This window comes from Clytia hemisphaerica, unplaced genomic scaffold (assembly GCF_902728285.1).
Source record: "Clytia hemisphaerica strain Z4C2 unplaced genomic scaffold, Clytia hemisphaerica genome assembly, whole genome shotgun sequence".
NCBI classification, from domain to species: Eukaryota; Metazoa; Cnidaria; class Hydrozoa; order Leptothecata; family Clytiidae; genus Clytia; species Clytia hemisphaerica.
The window spans coordinates 346,337-364,642 of record NW_027104211.1 but is presented as its reverse complement, the minus strand read 5'-3'; the positions used below and the strand labels follow the sequence as shown (position 1 = coordinate 364,642).

At 34.8% G+C, this 18,306-nt stretch overlaps 1 protein-coding gene and 1 long non-coding RNA gene across 3 annotated transcripts in view; one reads left to right on the top strand and one right to left on the bottom strand.

Annotated features, from left to right (window-relative positions):
- LOC136815577 (uncharacterized) overlaps positions 1-9,041 on the top strand; it is a 51,125-nt gene extending 42,084 nt beyond the window's left edge. The window contains exon 3 of one of the 2 annotated variants that reach the window (XR_010847739.1): positions 8,959-9,041. This is a non-coding gene — a long non-coding RNA (uncharacterized lncRNA). Of the gene's footprint in view, positions 1-3,991; positions 4,053-8,958 lie in introns of those variants that run through there. The other variant, XR_010847738.1, reaches the window with a different exon arrangement.
- LOC136815575 (mitogen-activated protein kinase kinase kinase 13-B-like) lies at positions 83-12,220 on the bottom strand. The gene is made up of 10 exons (XM_067072029.1): positions 10,817-12,220; positions 9,938-10,129; positions 9,293-9,451; positions 5,201-5,252; positions 4,003-4,109; positions 3,501-3,609; positions 2,236-2,345; positions 1,577-1,693; positions 1,193-1,297; positions 83-932 (listed from the first exon to the last, which is right to left on the bottom strand). The coding sequence occupies exons 1-10, from the start codon at positions 11,344-11,346 to the stop codon at positions 503-505; spliced, it is 1,911 nt and encodes a 636-aa protein (XP_066928130.1). The 5' UTR covers positions 11,347-12,220; the 3' UTR covers positions 83-502.
- Positions 12,221-18,306: the final 6,086 nt, after the last annotated feature.

Below are 18,306 nucleotides of genomic sequence, written 5' to 3'. Positions count from 1 at the left end.
TGTCATACTATTACAACTATTGATGAAAAAACAATTAGGTCAAGTCTGCAAACTGGACATGAATAAAAACATAATTTTGATTAATTTCACAAAAAAATATTTCTTTGACATTTTTACATATTTACAAAAACATCTTACAAAAATATAATCATCTTTCTTCTGTCTAATTTCTAAATTTATACCTAATAAAAAAATGTAATGATTTGTGCACCACAGTCTGCCACAGTTGATATGTTAAAATTGCTTTAAAAAAGCGAAGTTAAAGTCTTCTTACAAAATTGAAAATTTTAATCTTTTATCAGTATAACTTTGCGCGCTTGAAATTCCCCGACAGTTAAAATTTTTCAAACTACTCCAAAGCTGTTCCCAGCTCCCTTTCGAAAAACCTCCCCTATTAAATTCTATTTAATTCGTGTTTTACCTTAACCAGCTTAAGAATAAAGTCAAGAACCGAGACAAAAAATGTATATAGCGTATCGAGTCAAAGAGCAAATCTAGCATCTCACAAATGACCACCAACATCACGTAGCTTTCCAACGCCCACATTGCCACCGCCCATATTATCTTGATGTAGATCCCATACCAATCCTTCGCTTTCATCTAAATCTATAAATTCTTCTTCTCCGCCAACAAACCCTGAATCATTCACGTTGACCGGTGCTTGCCGAAGCTGTTTACGTCTCTGTTGTGGTGAGGTATGGTCAAAAGAGGTGCTCATTGATTTACCATTTTGCTGCACAATCTCCTCCAATGAATGTAGACTAGATGTCGAGAAACTTCGCTCCTTTCGTTCAAGTGCTGATAAGAGAAGAGGAGAGCGAGGTGGCCGCTTGTGATCACTCGATAAATGGACCTGACGTAGATCACCTTTGATCCTTAACTTGTTCGTTTTAACCGCGCGGTCTCTTGCTCGTGCACTGTGCTTTATTGCTCTGAAAATGAGAAAATAAGAATTATTCATGACGCAATCTTTTATCTTCCTTTAACAAAAGCCAAAGCCATTCTTGATTTAGATTATAAATACACCTAGCTTTTATGAATCATTGCCATAGCAAAGACACAGACTAGTTTATCTCGAAGAGTAGCACAAGATAACTATGTATTATACTTTGCTTTTATTAATTTTATTTGGTTAAATGCATTCTATTTTTCTACCAAAACCTTTTAAAATGAAATGCAATCGCAATCTTACCCTTCATGCAGTATTTCTTCAGCATCTAATGATCGTGTCACCAATTCTTGAGTGTTGAATTCTTCCAACTTTCGCTGTTCCAGTAACTCGATCTCCGCTTCTCGCCTGAAAATCAATTAAATCATTTACTAAGTAAACTATCCTTTCGTAGGCAAAGCGAGAGTCCACTGAATTGTTAATGGAGATCGTCAGGCTTTAGGGATTGCTTAAATAGTTGATGGTGTTTTGTATTGGGTCTTGAAATTTACTGGACAGATAGATTCTTTGCTTTGAATGATGTTTTTGTTACAAAATTTTTATTAGCTATTAGATATAACATAACCTCTTCTTCTTCTTCACTTTGTTCTTGGAAGAAATCAAACTTATTTTATACCATATACATACCTTTTAATTTCTTCTTCTCGTATGCGAAGTTGCTTCATACACTCGTCTAGTTCTTTATAAAGTGAGTTTGCTCGCATCAATCTCTCTTCGTATTCTTTACGCACTTGTCGTGCTTGCCTATGGTTAAGAAAGTCTTTTGGTGTGATATTCAGTGAAACAAGAAACACAAAGTTTCTGTAAAAGTTGAAAATATCTACCTCATACCATAGTACCTACTATGCTCATACCTTGTCGGTAAAAAAGTTATTCTTCAAGAGTGACGAAAACTTTGTTAAAGTGACGATATATTTCACGAAAATTTTTTCGTTATCTGCCCACGAATATTTTGTACCGATAAAGAAGTTTGTTGAACCGTATAGTATAGTAGGATAATGTCGTTTTTTATGATAGTTCCTATACGAAATTCGCTGCGGATTAGTCAGGCTCGGATACAGAGGGAGGCTGTAACCAATGGAGGAGAGTGCACTTTATTATCGTATTACCTTATATGGAAATTAATTACTCCCCATGAATAAGATAGCCTACCTCCTGTATCCGACCCTGATAGTTTCATTTTTTACGATCCTGAAAACATTGGCTTTCTGAAGCAAATCTAGCTCAGGTTAATATCATTTTGGCTGTATAAAATTAACCCTTGTTATATAGGGGCTGAATCTTACATGATTTCTTCTCTCTTTTTAGCAGCAAGGTCATCTTCCAATAGAGATAATTGTGAGCCTTGTGTTTTCAACCAATTAAAGTAATCCATCACTTCTTTACGCCACGTTAACTGAAAAAAAAAACAAATTTGGAGGCTTTGAGATGATTTGGGAATCATTATAAACGAGTGTTCTTCTAAAGTCTATTCACGATAATTGTGCACTCTTTTTTCTTTTACCTATAACTTTTGAAGGAATTCTTCAATCTTTATAAATTTGGTATCATTGGAAAGATATTAGTGAGTGGAACAATTTGAAATAAAAAAATCTTTAAAAAATTCTAAAAGTGAAGATGAAAATGAAGAAGAAAAAAAGGAAGATCTTGTAGAAAAGTGCTATAACTTTCATTTTCACTGGAGAGACTCTTTGATCTTAGGAGATCATCACTGTGAAAAAATTTCATTAAAATATTTATTAAATATAAAGTTATGATACAAAGTTAAATAAGTGATTGACCCCAAAAAACAGCAAAAAACTGCAGAAAACAGCGTTTTTAGACGTCAATCAGCTTATAACTTTGTTTGATATCTTTTGACTGAATGATTATTTTTGAGAATTTTTTTCACAGTGATGACGTTCGATGATCAAGAATTCACCTCAGTGAAAATGATAGTTATAGCACTTTTCTACAAGATCTTCATATTTTTCTTCTTCATTTTCATCTTCATTTTTAGAATCTTTTTAGAGATTTTTTTATTTCAAATTGTTCCACTCACTAATATCTTTCCTATGATACCAAATTTATAAAGATTGAAGAATTCCTTCAAAAGTTATAGGTAAAAGAAAAAAGAGTGCACACTTATCGTGAATAGACTTTAGTAGCTTCGTTTCTTGAGCCCCTGCCCCAAGTCACCTTTTAAATCATGGAACAGGCAAAACAATTTCCAAATCACTTCATCACGAGTTAAATTTCCTTTTTTTTCACGATTAAGTTGATCATGTTGGTTCCTTCAATCACGCAACCACGTACTTTAAAATCTTAAGTCACGAAAACCGCTGGGGCTTCTTCCTTGAAGATTTTCTTTGACTTAGTTTTATCTTTTACTGCACTTTCGTATAGCTAATAATCAGACGACGTCTTCAAAACATTATCAATTCATTATATTGAAATTTTATCGATGTTTTACTCGGTGCGGATATACTCATTATATCACCTTTTCCATTTTTTGAAAATCCTACTCAATTTGATCCTCTCTAGCATTGTATTTATTATGTATAAGTAGTACCTGCTTTCCGAAATATTTTTGATCAGGGATTGCCAATACATCCGTAGCTGCAATATCAATGTGCATGAGAATTTGTCTGAAAGATGGGCGATTCTTCGCTTTCGAATTCCTTTTGAGAGAAAAACACAATTTTGATGATCTAAGTTTTCTGGCTGTGGGGCCTCGATAATATGAGGTGATGGACCACCGGAAAAAATATTTTGAAAAACTTATTCTTTCCAGGATTTCTTTACAAATTGACTCAAAATGTTAGGACCCATTTTTATAGAACTTTCAACACCTCGAAATTCAAATATTTTCTTCTTTGCAAAACCAAGAGGAGTCAGTACGATAATATTTAGCTCCCGCAATTCAGCCCTGCAGCCGGGTGACATGGAGAGAAACAAATTTCCAATCGGCTACATAAGTTGGTATTTAACTAACCGACCAAGATAAGCTTGATGTAAATTTTTGAATTTTTTTGACAAACACAGAGCATTCTGTTACTTTAGAATTGACTCACCAACATAGATTGAGGAGCAATTTGAAGCCTTCTGGACAAGTCACAGGTACCGGTAATTTCAAACTGTTATTTCCAACACCCCATATCAAAGCTGAATAATCAACGCCCTAAAAAAAATAAAACGAATTGTGAAAAATGAACTCTCTACGTTACGTCTCCCGTACAGAAACTAAAACGAAGCGATTCCATTGGTTAGTTGCGAGCTAAACGTCAGATATATACCTTATCGGCCCTTTTTACGCCGGCCCTTATTGGGCTCGTGGCGTAATAAGGGCAGGTGTTAAAAGGGCCGGCGTAAAAAGGGCCAAAATTTTGCAATTTTTACCTAAAAGCGGCTTTAATTTTTGACCAATTTTTCTCAATTTAAATGATTTTAGGCATGATTAAAGGATGAAACTATCCATTTTTTTACTCTATGTCCAAAACTTCACGAAAATCAATGATTTTCAATGGCATTTTCAACAGTTTAACACTGAAAGATGACATTTTAATGTAAATTTCAGTTAATACTTACTATTTTGAAGCCTGAATAGCGATTTTTACAAGTTTTGGCGTTATTTACGGTCCTAATTGGCGTAAGCCCAAAATTTGGCTGTGGAGGAATAAGGGCCGGTGTCGCGGTAAATTAAGACCCGGGAGTTTAGGACTTTAAAGTCCTGATTTCCCGGAAAATATAGACCCCTCGGGTCCTAAATGCCCGGTAAATTAAGATCAGGGAGGGAAATTAGGACTCATTAAAAATATTTCAATTCTATTTTTTAATTTTGGGGCCAATGACCATGGCCTATATATTTTTCTTCGCCAGCTCTACAATTCGATATTTACCTCGTGTTTATCGGATAAGGGAGACCTGATGAAAATCCCATTCCCATTGAAAATCGAATAAGAGAACGTCAACTGTAGTTCTAATAATGTATAATTTTTGTCACGTGTGATAAAAATTTTTCTAGAATAACAGGGGTGAAATCATGAAGAAGTCAAGGATGTACTAAATCGTGTTGCATTCATATTTTTAACACAATGGTAAATCGTTTGAATATGAAAAGTCATCTCTCCCATGGGAGATACACAAGATCACTGAAAAAGTTAATAGTTTAAGAGGCGGTATAAGATTTAGAACGCTATGACCATGAGCAATACCGTTATGCTTGAGCCTTATCTAGAAAGCTTCGCATTGAATGAACAATAACTTTATTACCTTGTATGGAATTTCATTTGTCAATAATTCCCAAATTAAGATACCATACGACCTAAAGAGGAAGCCATGAAAAAATAATGCACTGTTTATACAACCATAGAGGTATAAAGAAAACAGGAGTTGAATGTATCATCTTGTGCTTTTATAAATGCTAAAAATTAAGTAAACTCAAGTTTGCTCTGAACATTCGTCGAGCCTTTTTAATACGAAAATTAGATAAAACTTCGTCCACGAAACAAATTTATGTTCCATTTCGCCATCCGTTCAATTTTGTTTTGAAAAGATATTTTCTCAAGCCAGAAAATGAAAAGTTCTTTATAAGCACACACGATTTCAGACTCAATTTGTAGACATAAAGTCGCTGGAGAATTTGGAGGAAAGTATCAAGCAATAGAGTTCACCTGAAAGAAAACATTGATCGAAAAATCTTATCATTTGATGAAGGATTGCCAAGTTTACAGGCCTTTTTTTAGTCCAAATATTTTCTTACACTGATGTCAGAAACAATGAATCTCGTCTCATCTAATTTCTAAAGCTTAAATGAGCCAATAAGATTTAACCTATGGATAAAAGAGCTCATTAAAAATGCACGATATATGAGATTATGAGCATGCATACATCGTAACTTTTTTAATCGTAGGGCGAGCTTGGTTACAATAGCATACTTCTCCTGTCTTTCTTTATACCTCCATGATACAACTCATCTTGTGCTAAAAATATAAGAAATTAATTTCGACCTCTTTCCTTCGCTAATTTTCTAGTTTCTTGCAACTTAATGATGGAGTAATTTTCATTGGCGTAACGCAGATGGTGCATTTAGAGGGGCCTGCTCCGAGACACAGTTCTTCGTTTACAAAAAATCTTCGTATGAATTCACTTACCAAATATCAACTTTTTCGGAACACGGGTCATTCCGTATTACTTCCGGTGCCATCCATGCAACAGTTCCGGCGAAAGTCATTTTAGCACTTTTCTCCGACATTTGCTTCCATGTTCCAAAATCAGAAATCTTCAGATTGTTCTTGTTCGATATTAGGATACTAAAGTGAATTGAAATGGCAATGTTTCAATCATATCACTAAACTTTCAGATTAATCAGATTAACTCTAAATTTAAGGATCGCTGGTTTTTCATTGATTCTTACTCCTTTATTAGGTGGCGCTACCTTGCACTCTGAGCCGGTCTATTATTATAAACCTGCAAATGAAAAAGTTTACCATTCTGCAGCATTAGTATTTTGCTAACATCCATTAGAGAACAAAAAGACTCAGGCTGAAAAGCTTCTTTAAATACAGTGAACTCTCGCTAGTTCGAACTTCTATCATTCGAATCTTTTACTAATTCGAACTAATTCTCGGTTCCCGTCAAAGGGAAGATCTCTCTTAAAATACTTTCTATTATTTGAACCTTCCTCTAATTCGAAGAAAGTTATTGGTCTCTTGGAGATCGAATTAGGTCAGTGTTTTTTACACTTTTGGCAAAAACGTGAAAACTAATTATCGTCAAAAACAGTTTTTTCAGTCTAAAATCACGATTCTTGAGTATTTTGGGATGAAAACTTCCAATAAGTTGCTAATTATCATTTCAAATATGTTGAAATTTTTTCCTCGAGCAATACTGGATGAGATATTCCAAAAAATCAGATTTTGTGTTTTTCTCATTTGAAATTGTTATATACAAATTTCAAAGTTCTCAATGCGATTTCCTTACACCTTCATCCCTGAAATTCGAAAAACACAAGCGAAGAGCACTTTTTTATTGCTTATTCCGTCACAAAAGTTAGTTAAAGCTAAACATAAATTTTTAAGGTTTTATCAAATGATTTTGAGTTCTATAACATCTAAACTTGTTGGAAAATCTGCTGAGTCGTACAAGATTACCCTAGAAAGTTTTTAGAATGATATTCCAACCCTTACAGAGTCAATAAGTATTTGAAATTCCATTTAACTTGGACTATATGGAAGCAAAATTATTTAACCATATTGATTATCGAACAAAAAAAAGAATTTTTAGCATGAACTCATAATACCCAGACGATGTCAATCGAACGAATCGAACGCCGAATCAATTGAACGCAATCGAATGCAATCGAATGATTGAAATTCGATTGCCGAACGCAATCGAATGCCAATCGAATATTACCGCGATTTTCTCGATTGATTCGATTGCGTTCGATTAGTGCCTGGATTCGATTGATTCGATTGATTCGACTGTGTTCGATTGATTCGATTGCGTTCGATTGCGTTCGATTGATTCGATTGGAATTTTCGTTCGATTCCGTTCGATTGACATCGTCTGGTAATACATATCAAGATAAAGTTAACGAATTTTAACAATGAATAACTAATGAAATAATCTAAAGGAGCTGAGAAGGATTAATACTCCAACAAGAAATATCAAAAAAACTTAACCATTAGTAACCTCTTTGAGCTTCTTTGGACTATTCCCAGTTTGAAAAGCTTAGAAACATGATAAGTATCAAGAACTCGATTAATGGTAGAAGTAAGATTTTTCTAGAGTTCAGAAGGATGAAATATTCCGTTTTTAAAGGATTACCTAGTTCTAACACCCAACCAATGTAACATTTCGAATTCCAACAAAAAAATATATTTTCTGGCATTTTTCAAAAGTTTCATGGAATAAATAATCTTTGCACTAAACTACAAATACTTTCGATGAAAAGTTTCTTTGTTATAATGTGAAACAAGCTCAGATTGAACGTAAAGATGCTTCTGGGTAATTTATTTCGCATTTTTTTAACACAAGAACTAGTTAGGAATGTATCAATCTTAGAAGGCTCTCTATCACAAGTAACGCTTTATCAAGTGATTATCTAACCTTCTCTTCGAAAGGATTTGATGAAAACATTCGAATGTAGCAAGTCATTTAGGATGAATCATTCCATCCGTGACATACATGATTTTTTTTGTAAAATTTGGAATATCTCATTCTAGAGAGCTCCAAATGAATTTATATCTTACCCTACGGATAAAGCAGGCTTTTTACTATCAGGAGGTGTAAAATTATTCTTTACAAAAAGATACTTCTGAAATTATGAGACCTTTTCTACCAAACTAATAAAAAAAGAGTACCATGATAAGGGGTTATACAAAAAGTGAAATATGGAATCCCTGCATGCTCCATTCCCAAAAATGTCTTTTTTTCAGGGGCTTGAGATTGAACAAATGCTTGCTTTGCTTGGACATAATTTTCTCAATATTACCCAATAAAATTTTGAATGAAGTTAGTGATTTATCCAACGAAAAAGTGGAATAACTCCTCCAGAATTGCTCTAAATGGAATAATTCTTCCTTTTATGGATTGCGAACGCTTAAAGGCTTCTGCCTGCCAAATTTTAGCCCAAAAGCTTAAAAACTCAATGAGTTATTACCGATGGAATATTTCTTCCATTTCCCAATGGAATAAATTCATGATTAACTGCTCCAAACTTTGAAAGATCGTTACTTTTAGTACAATAACGCTATATAGTTCATTTAAAAAGGAATGGAATCTTCAATCTTTTCTCTCTCCAATAGAACCACTAAATTTGAAAATGAACGAAAACTTGCTCTCTAAACTTTGGTTTCAAAAAAGTGCCCAAATTTTCACGTTTTTGCCAAAAGTGTGAAAAACACTGACTTAGAGAGATAGTCAACTGTACTGGTTCTAGACCGAGGTTCCTATAAGGGTTGTACACTTGTTTAAAAAGAGGTCGAATGCTTTGTCATAATTACTAATTCTTACTTTGGTGATTTCAGATCTCGATGTATAATTCTGTTGGAATGGAGGTACGACATTCCTTCTGCAATTTGTCTTGCCCACATGATCAACAAAGATGGTGACACCTCTTTATCATTACGTAATGCATCATAAAGTTGACCGAATGCGCAAAACTCCATGATGANATACAACTCATCTTGTGCTAAAAATATAAGAAATTAATTTCGACCTCTTTCCTTCGCTAATTTTCTAGTTTCTTGCAACTTAATGATGGAGTAATTTTCATTGGCGTAACGCAGATGGTGCATTTAGAGGGGCCTGCTCCGAGACAAGTTCTTCGTTTACAAAAAATCTTCGTATGAATTCACTTACCAAATATCAACTTTTTCGGAACACGGGTCATTCCGTATTACTTCCGGTGCCATCCATGCAACAGTTCCGGCGAAAGTCATTTTAGCACTTTTCTCCGACATTTGCTTCCATGTTCCAAAATCAGAAATCTTCAGATTGTTCTTGTTCGATATTAGGATACTAAAGTGAATTGAAATGGCAATGTTTCAATCATATCACTAAACTTTCAGATTAATCAGATTAACTCTAAATTTAAGGATCGCTGGTTTTTGATTGATTCTTACTCCTTTATTAGGTGGCGCTACCTTGCACTCTGAGCCGGTCTATTATTATAAACCTGCAAATGAAAAAGTTTACCATTCTGCAGCATTAGTATTTTGCTAACATCCATTAGAGAACAAAAAGACTCAGGCTGAAAAGCTTCTTTAAATACAGTGAATTATTTTACTAATTCGAACTAATTCTCGGTTCCCGTCAAGGGGAAGATCTCTCTTAAAATACTTTCTATTATTTGAACCTTCCTCTAATTCGAAGAAAGTTATTGGTCTCTTGGAGATCGAATTAGAGAGATAGTCAACTGTACTGGTTCTAGACCGAGGTTCCTATAAGGGTTGTACACTTGTTTAAAAAGAGGTCGAATGCTTTGTCATAATTACTAATTCTTACTTTGGTGATTTCAGATCTCGATGTATAATTCTGTTGGAATGGAGGTACGACATTCCTTCTGCAATTTGTCTTGCCCACATGATCAACAAAGATGGTGACACCTCTTTATCATTACGTAATGCATCATAAAGTTGACCGAATGCGCAAAACTCCATGATGAGACAATATGAAGGTCCTTTTGAACATACACCACTGGAATAAAAATGTTTTGTAAAGGTAAGACTCTGTGCTCTTTATTTCTTCTTATTTGACAAACTCCATAACCCCCGAGATTAACATTTCAAAGCCCAATTGGGGTACTCTTTTTATCCTGATGTGGAAATTGTAGAATTGACTGTTAGCTCTTGTTTAGTTTTCAAAGTAAGAAGTTATTTGCCACTTTTTGTCATTAATCAAGGACATTTTGTCCAGGTCCCATTGATGACCAAAAAGTATCAACGGGATCTTTCTTAAATTAAAAGAAGATCTTTGGTATTTTATGGATCAAGCTCATCAATGGATTCAAGCTTAGGAAAAAAGCTTATTTAGCTTACAAAGATGGGTACTTTGTTTCTTTGATTCGGTGCTGAGATGAAAATGTTTTACTGTTTTAGAATCACTTATCAAACTACGTCTATTTTCAATTGTGCAGCAAATATTATTGTTTCGGAAACAAAAATCAAATGCTGTTTGAAGGCTTTTTAAATCTTATTAAAAATATCATGGAGACTCTATAATTTTTTTCTTCGGGAAGAAAAAACTGGAACTTGATAGATATCGCGGTAGTTCTTATAACAGCTTATACCTCACTTCGCAGTACGTAAATAATGAAACGTTTGAATTTTATCAGATTGAGGAATCTAAAATCTAACGAATTCTTTTTTGGTTTACTTTACTTACCGAAATTTCACGATATTTTCATGATCCAAATTTCTTAAATGTTTAATATCTGTATCTCTCTCAGTTCGAACTTTTTTAATCGCCACTTCCTGGTTACGCCATTTACCCAAGAATACTGCCCCTTGTGCGCCCGAACCAAGCCATTGGATTTCATCAATTTCATTAATTTCAATCTCCCATTCGTCTTTGTTCGTACTTTCCATCTTTCGTTCAGAGTTGAACATATTGAATTTACCAAAAGTTGGTTTGACCAGAGATGTCAGTAACGTTCTAATCAGTGAGAAGCAAAAAAATTGTTTTGTATTATCAGCATTTCTAGAAAACTCTTTATTTCCACTTTGTTCCGTTTTTTCATCAGTTGACCCTAACAAGGGTGTTTCCGTTGGTGTTTCGGGACTTCCGATAGCATCTTCCGGTACATCTCTTACAAGATCCGGTTGGAAGTGTCGACTGTCATTTGAAGATGAGGAATAACCATTATTGGAATTTCGCTGTTGAATCATCATGGAGCTTAACAATGAACTACGCATTTGGTTGGTGGTTGGCTTCCTCTCTATTCTCTGCTAGAATATTTGTTTGGTTCGATCTTCTTGTTTTCATCCGTTTTTGTTTTTTGAGCCCGTATTTCTTTGAAAAGTGTTAATTTCGCCCGTTATAAAGTGGTAAATGAATTTTCGAATCCAATCAAATTTGGAATTAACCATTCATTTACTTCAATATACAAAAACGGATAACCATTTCAACTGTTTTACCATATGCCATTCCCAATGAACCAGTTAAGTGCGTCTTTAATTAAACATTTGACATCCCAATAATCAAATTTAAAGAGACGATAGAAAAGTTTCTTATCAATCATACAGCAAGCTTCATATCATTTTCATTCTTTGTGTGTAGAAACGTTCGAAAACCATGCGCAAATGTGCACTTTAAATTTGCTTGCACAAACATTGTTTACAAAACTGTTCTTTAAAGGCGTTCGATTTTATTTATTTCCCAGTGCCATTCTTCACATACACTCAACTCTCTAATTCGAACTTCTGTAATTCGAACTAGAACATCGGCCCCTTCAGCAAAAAAAGTATGGTATATGATAAATGACTTCCCTGTAATTCGAATCTAAATATAATTCGAAGAAATTTCGGTCCCGTGAGAGTCAAATTTATAGAGTCAACATACACCGTACATCCTGTGCCCAAGTTCAGGAATTGCCATAAAGCCATTATGGTAATAACCGGGAGGGCACATTGCTATACTTGTAGCCATATTTTTCCCATTTTTCTAGAATACCTAGAGTATAAAACAACACATTTACATTTGGTCAAGTTTATCTATGATTTCTATAATTTTCACAATAAACTTATTTATCGAATGCTGAAAATACAAATATTATCTTCTAGAGAGGGTATGAGGATATTTCGAAAAGATTTCGCCAATCCCCCGACATGTCCAAAAAAATTTCAAAACCACCAACCAATTAATCTGAAAGATTTTCGCATCCCCTTAACCTACTAATCAAAATCTTAACCATTGATTTCATTGCTTCCTTACTTCTTGAGCAGATTCTGATTTCTCCGCGCACGAGTACGTGTTCATCCATAATTTTTTTGAATTAGGGGAATTTTGTCCAAATTCGTTATAAAATGTCCAAATATTAGTTCTTGCTAAAATAAAAATTCACGTTTCTGCCAATTTTTTCCGATATTTATTTATTTATTTATAGAAGTGTATTTCTCAGGTCTATTGACCTCTATGAAACAATCTTACATCTTTACAATTTATAGATCTTATCATTCCATTCGTTTGTCAATTCTGTCATAGAGTTTCACAGTTAGGCACCTTGGCCTCTAACCCACTCTTCTTACAATCATGTTGTTTCCGTCGTAAATTTCTTTAAATAGAGTTTAGTGTTAGCACTATCTCTCACTTTCCATATATGACTCTTGTCTTCTTCTTTCGATGTTTTTTCTTTTGCTTTATGATGCCATTGTTTTATTATCTCGCGTTCTTTCCTTGAAAAATCGTCTGATACTCTAAAATCATCGTCTTTATCTAGTTTGTGGGCTGATATAAGTATTCTAATCCTTTCTTCTTCACTCTTGAGAGTAACTTTTAATGGTCTCCATCGTTCATTTGTATACATTTCATCTTTACGAGCACCTATGCGTTCTACCTTGATTATCGTCACATCGAAACCCATTTGTTGTTTCAGTGTTCTTTCTATAAAATCTTTGTCACCAACTCGTTGCTCTTCTTCGTTTTCGTGCTTGTTTTCACCTAAATCATGCACCATGATGTTGCACTTGGTTGATTTAAGCCAACGCTCCTCTTCGTTCACTGATTTGATGAAACTTTTTATGGTCACCTCTTCTTTTTGTAGATCTTCTTTGGTGACTTCTGCATATGATTTCTTTTTTGTTTCTGTGTTGTTGAGCTGTGTTTCAGATCGTTTGTTGTTCCGTTCTTTGTTGACGTCTTTTTCATTCATTAGCTTCTCGACTTTCCTTTCTAGAGAGGTTATTCTCTCGTTGAAACCTAATTTCAATCCATGATGATGTTCATCTTTATCTGCTTCCTTTGTTGTAATGTTACTGCGAGCTTTTTGTCTGCTTGTTTTAATCCTCTCAAGTAAGAGTGGCGCTATTGTAACACAATTTCCACATTCGAAGCGCCGGCTTTTATATTGCAGACAAAGCTGAATCTGATAGGCCGGGGGCTCAGAGCAAGCATAATGGACAAGTCTATCACATCTCCTACATTGTAAGGTGTCGTTATCTGCTATGATGGTGTTTGTTAAACAGTTATTGGGTGTGCAATATCCATAATTTTGTTGAATTTCCTTGTTAGAATTTTCGTTGATTTCCGCCATATTGTTGCATTTTCAGGATCGTGGCAGCACAGATTTGTTTATGTAACTGCGTTTATGAAACATTATAATAGAATGCATGAAAGAAAGAATTTTCTGACATTAGAAATCATTATCTCTACAACAAGACAGCGTCATATAGCCCATAGGGATCGTTATTTTAAGGAAAGCTGATATTTTACGGCTACACCAAAAGACGAGGAGAGGCACAAACATTTTTAGGGGCAAAAAGTTGAGATTTTCCTATTTCCCCGACCCTTCCTTCGTGGGACTGAAATTTGGCTTTCTGATTTTTCCAGCCCTTTGGTGGGACTTTGGAAGTTCAAAAAATGTACCCTCTTAAGTCTTAAGGGCGGCTCATACCCATACCCGTACGTCGACATAAATTATTTCACATTTTGATGCAACCTCGTTCCCAGGGCCTGATTCTCACTTTTTATAATTTTGATGGTCGTTTCGAATTTGCTACATATAAAAGGCAAATCTTCATAGGGACGAGGTTGATTTTGATGGCGTATCCGCTGGCGGCCGCCTACGCTAGAAATCCAAGTCCATTCCGCCAGCGGATACGCCATCAAAAAATAATTTATGTCGACGCTGCATTTTTTGCCCGCGAAAATCTCTCGTGTTTGTGTAGTTGATCAGGTAAGTGCAGTCGGGATCAACTTCCCCTTGTATTCATTTATAGATAACGTAATATGTCTTGTGAGCTGTACATTTGTAGTATGTTATCTAATCATGATATTTTAATGCATGCTATGTACTACAGTGAAATCCGACTAACCAGATCCTGTAAAAATGGTCGAACAGAAAAATGATGAAGAAATCGGTCAGTCGCAGTCGGTATTTTTTGTTTATCAATTGTAAAAGGGGTTACGCACGTTACGAAAATCTCGTGTTCGCAAGCGAAAGGTTTTTTACACTTCATACCGTAGGATTGCTAAACTTTCTTATTCCCAGCGAAACTTTCCGATTGCTAGTGTACAACGGAAAAGGACCAAAACGCCACAAAAGTAGATTTAACACCGATTTTAGCCGGAGACGCCTAGAAGCAAAAAGATCCCGGAGACGGGGCAGGTATGTTTTCCCGGGAATGAGAAAGTTAGCCATTTTATGATACAATTTTAAAAAGTTGTACCCAGCCGTTTGCGTGATGCGTGATCGGGAAATAATTCGAGGCATGATTTGGGCTATTTTCGCGATATTTGCATGGTGAACAAACCTTTTTTGGTAATTTTCATAATCGTCAGGAAGGAGAGCAAGGAAAGCAAGGAAAATTTCTATCAATGCATTTTAAACATGTACAAACTCTGGTGAACCAAAAGAAAGTTGATATTCTATTTTCAAAACAAACTGCTTTTTTGAAGTTTTTTTTAACTCAAATATCTTAAAATTTCAACTTAAAATACTTTTTCTCTTTTCTCGTTTTCTTAAATCAGAAGGTAATGTATATCTACAAAAATTGATCTTGTTCATCAAAAATTGAGAATATTTTACAATAAGAAAACCAAAGGAAAATTTATATTTTCAAAAGAGATGAAATATTTTTCATATACTTTCATATATAAAATATTGGAAAAAAGTTTTAATATATAAAATATTGGAGAAAAGGTAATATATATAAAATAATGAAAAAAAGGTAAAAAATTATAGCATCTAAAAGTTATATTTTTTGAAATGCATGTCAAAAAGTAAAAAACTTTCAAAACAGGGAAACAATTTCATAATTTCATGAAATTGAATGGACTTAAATTTGAACATCTCAATTATGGTAGAAATGAAGAACTTAAAGAACTCTTCAAATACTTCTCTGATACCCAAAAGGTGATAGAGACCAAGACTACAGTCAAAGACCTTGGCATCACTTTAGATGTGGGTATGACATATGACAATCATATAGAAAGTGTAATCGACAAGGTCAAAGGTATCAGTTCATGGATATATCGAACTTTCAAAACAAGGGACCCTACTGTAATGCTGTAATGCTGACATCTTTTCGTCAATTTATATTTTTAAATGTAAAATACAAGATATATTGTACTCTTTTTAACCAATCAGATTGCAGATATTTTTTGAATCGCCGATAATATTACTTAAAAAAGTTATCAAAAAAATCCAATAAAATTTTTTTTTCTGGCCGGCCGCATGAAAGCTTTTTTCCTTCACCCGCATTCCAGAAACACTACATTTTTTTATTTTTGCGTAACAGCAAAAACTTTCTACATTTTTTAAATGCATGGAAGAGAATGTCCAAATTCACAGCAAAAGTTTCCACGTTTTAAAAAACGCACGTGCAAGAAAATGTCCAAACTCACAACCAAAAGTTTTTCAAGTTTTAAACACACATGGAAGAAAATATCCAAATTCATAACCAAAAGTTTTCCACGTTTAAAATACACGTAGAAGAAAATGTCCAAATTCACAGCAAAAATTTCCACGTTTTAAACGCACGTGCAAGAAAATGTCCAAATTCACAACCAAAAGTTTTCCAAGTTGCACTTTTACAACATCAATCATCAATCAGTAAATTTTGCTCTGGGTTTAAATTTTTACATTAAGGCTATATAACCAGTTCATACCCAACCACAACCATTTCCTTGGGTGCTGCATCTACCATTTGACCATCATAAAAAAGTGAGTTCGAACTTTTTTGATGTTGCAAGTATTTAATTTTTCAAATATAGCATGGTCAGATTTATCCATAAATATTCAGTCAACTGTCTTGTTACGCACGGAGCGAGCGTAAGCGAGCGGAGTGCGACTCTTTTGGCAAAAGCGCGGGAAAAAAAGCTGATATGCGGGGTGATAAAATCGATTTTTCAGCTTTTTTAGCCTCGTTTCCATTCAGACTTTCGTCGTCGTGTGCAACTGTCTTAGGTACCAATATGGAGAATTGTCGCCTGCACCCGACTGTCTGTTGGAAGCATTACGTAATGGATTTTTTCCAAATCTCTTTGTAAATCGAGCTCCGGCGTCAAAAACAGTAGAGTGTTTTTATAGGAGGATGAAGACGTCATTTCTTCAAGAAACGTCGCTCGAAAATATAAGTATCCTTCTCGATCGGGAAACGTCGCTCGCTTCGGAAGCGTATTGTTGATCGGACCATACTGCCTTTTAACAGTCAAAACAAAGATGGCGGCAAAAATAAACAACTGGTTGCTACCGCTCTTTCGCTATTTTTCTTTGGTTTTTATGCTTTAATGAGTTGAATTGGATCATGATTTTTGTGTGATTGTTACAAGAAATGGTTGATGATGAAGTTTTCTTATCATTCCTTCCTGAATTTGATGTTTCCTTTGGTTGGCATGAGAGATTGATGCAATCTCTTCTTGAAAAACAGGATATTTTATCCGGTTGATATTTTATCAACTTTCACAACAAACTAACTTCAATTTTGCCCGTATGTTTACACAGATTTATCCATAAATATTCAGTCAACTGTCTTGTTAGAATTTGTGTAAACATACGGGCAAAATTGAAGTTAGTTTGTTGTGAAAGTTGATAAAATATCAACCGGATAAAATATCCTGTTTTTCAAGAAGAGATTGCATCAATCTCTCATGCCAACCAAAGGAAACATCAAATTCAGGAAGGAATGATAAGAAAACTTCATCATCAACCATTTCTTGTAACAATCACACAAAAATCATGATCCAATTCAACTCATTAAAGCATAAAAACCAAAGAAAAATAGCGAAAGAGCGGTAGCAACCAGTTGTTTATTTTTGCCGCCATCTTTGTTTTGACTGTTAAAAGGCAGTATGGTCCGATCAACAATACGCTTCCGAAGCGAGCGACGTTTCCCGATCGAGAAGGATACTTATATTTTCGAGCGACGTTTCTTGAAGAAATGACGTCTTCATCCTCCTATAAAAATACTCTACTGTTTTTGACGCCGGAGCTCGATTTACAAAGAGATTTGGAAAAAATCCATTACGTAATGCTTCCAACAGACAGTCGGGTGCAGGCGACAATTCTCCATATTGGTACCTAAGACAGTTGCACACGACGACGAAAGTCTGAATGGAAACGAGGCTAAAAAAGCTGAAAAATCGATTTTATCACCCCGCATATCAGCTTTTTTTCCCGCGCTTTTGCCAAAAGAGTCGCACTCCGCTCGCTTACGCTCGCTCCGTGCGTAATAAAAAAACTTTGCTTTTGTACTTGCCTTGGTTCAAAACATTTGATTGCCGCCTTGGTATCTTTTTTGCTCACGGAGGCTTGCTTAAATTTACTTCAATTTATATCTTTGAAAGTAGGACCCAATCGACTTTATTGTTGACTGAGAGAAATATCTGCTTCTCAATTACACTTGAGTTTTGGTTTGTTTTTTTGTGATCTTGCTTGATCTCGCACTTTTGTTCAAGATTTTCAGCTTGAAAACAAAGGTAAAAGAGACAAAAGTTGGGGGCAAAATTGGGGGCATTTGTCTCCATCATATCATCCAGTTTGCAGAGTGTGGCGGCACATTTGCTCAGATCTCAAGATCTCAAGTGCACAACTCGGAAAAAGTTGAGTGCATGTGCAAAATTTGAGGTTTTCAGGTGCAAGAAGTGCAGACTGTTTTTGATGTTTAACCCCAAGTGTAGAGTTCCGCTATTTTCTCCTCAAGTGCAGCTAATTTTAA

Coding starts and splice junctions, on each gene's coding strand:
- LOC136815575 (XM_067072029.1), bottom strand. CDS start 11,346: ATGCGTAGTTCATTGTTAAGCTCCATGATGATTCAACAGCGAAATTCC. Junction 3,610..4,002: donor TTGCTCCTCAATCTATGTTG/GTGAGTCAATTC, acceptor TTCTCTCAAAAG/GAATTCGAAAGCGAAGAATC. Junction 1,298..1,576: donor CGAGAAGAAGAAATTAAAAG/GTATGTATATGG, acceptor ATTGATTTTCAG/GCGAGAAGCGGAGATCGAGT.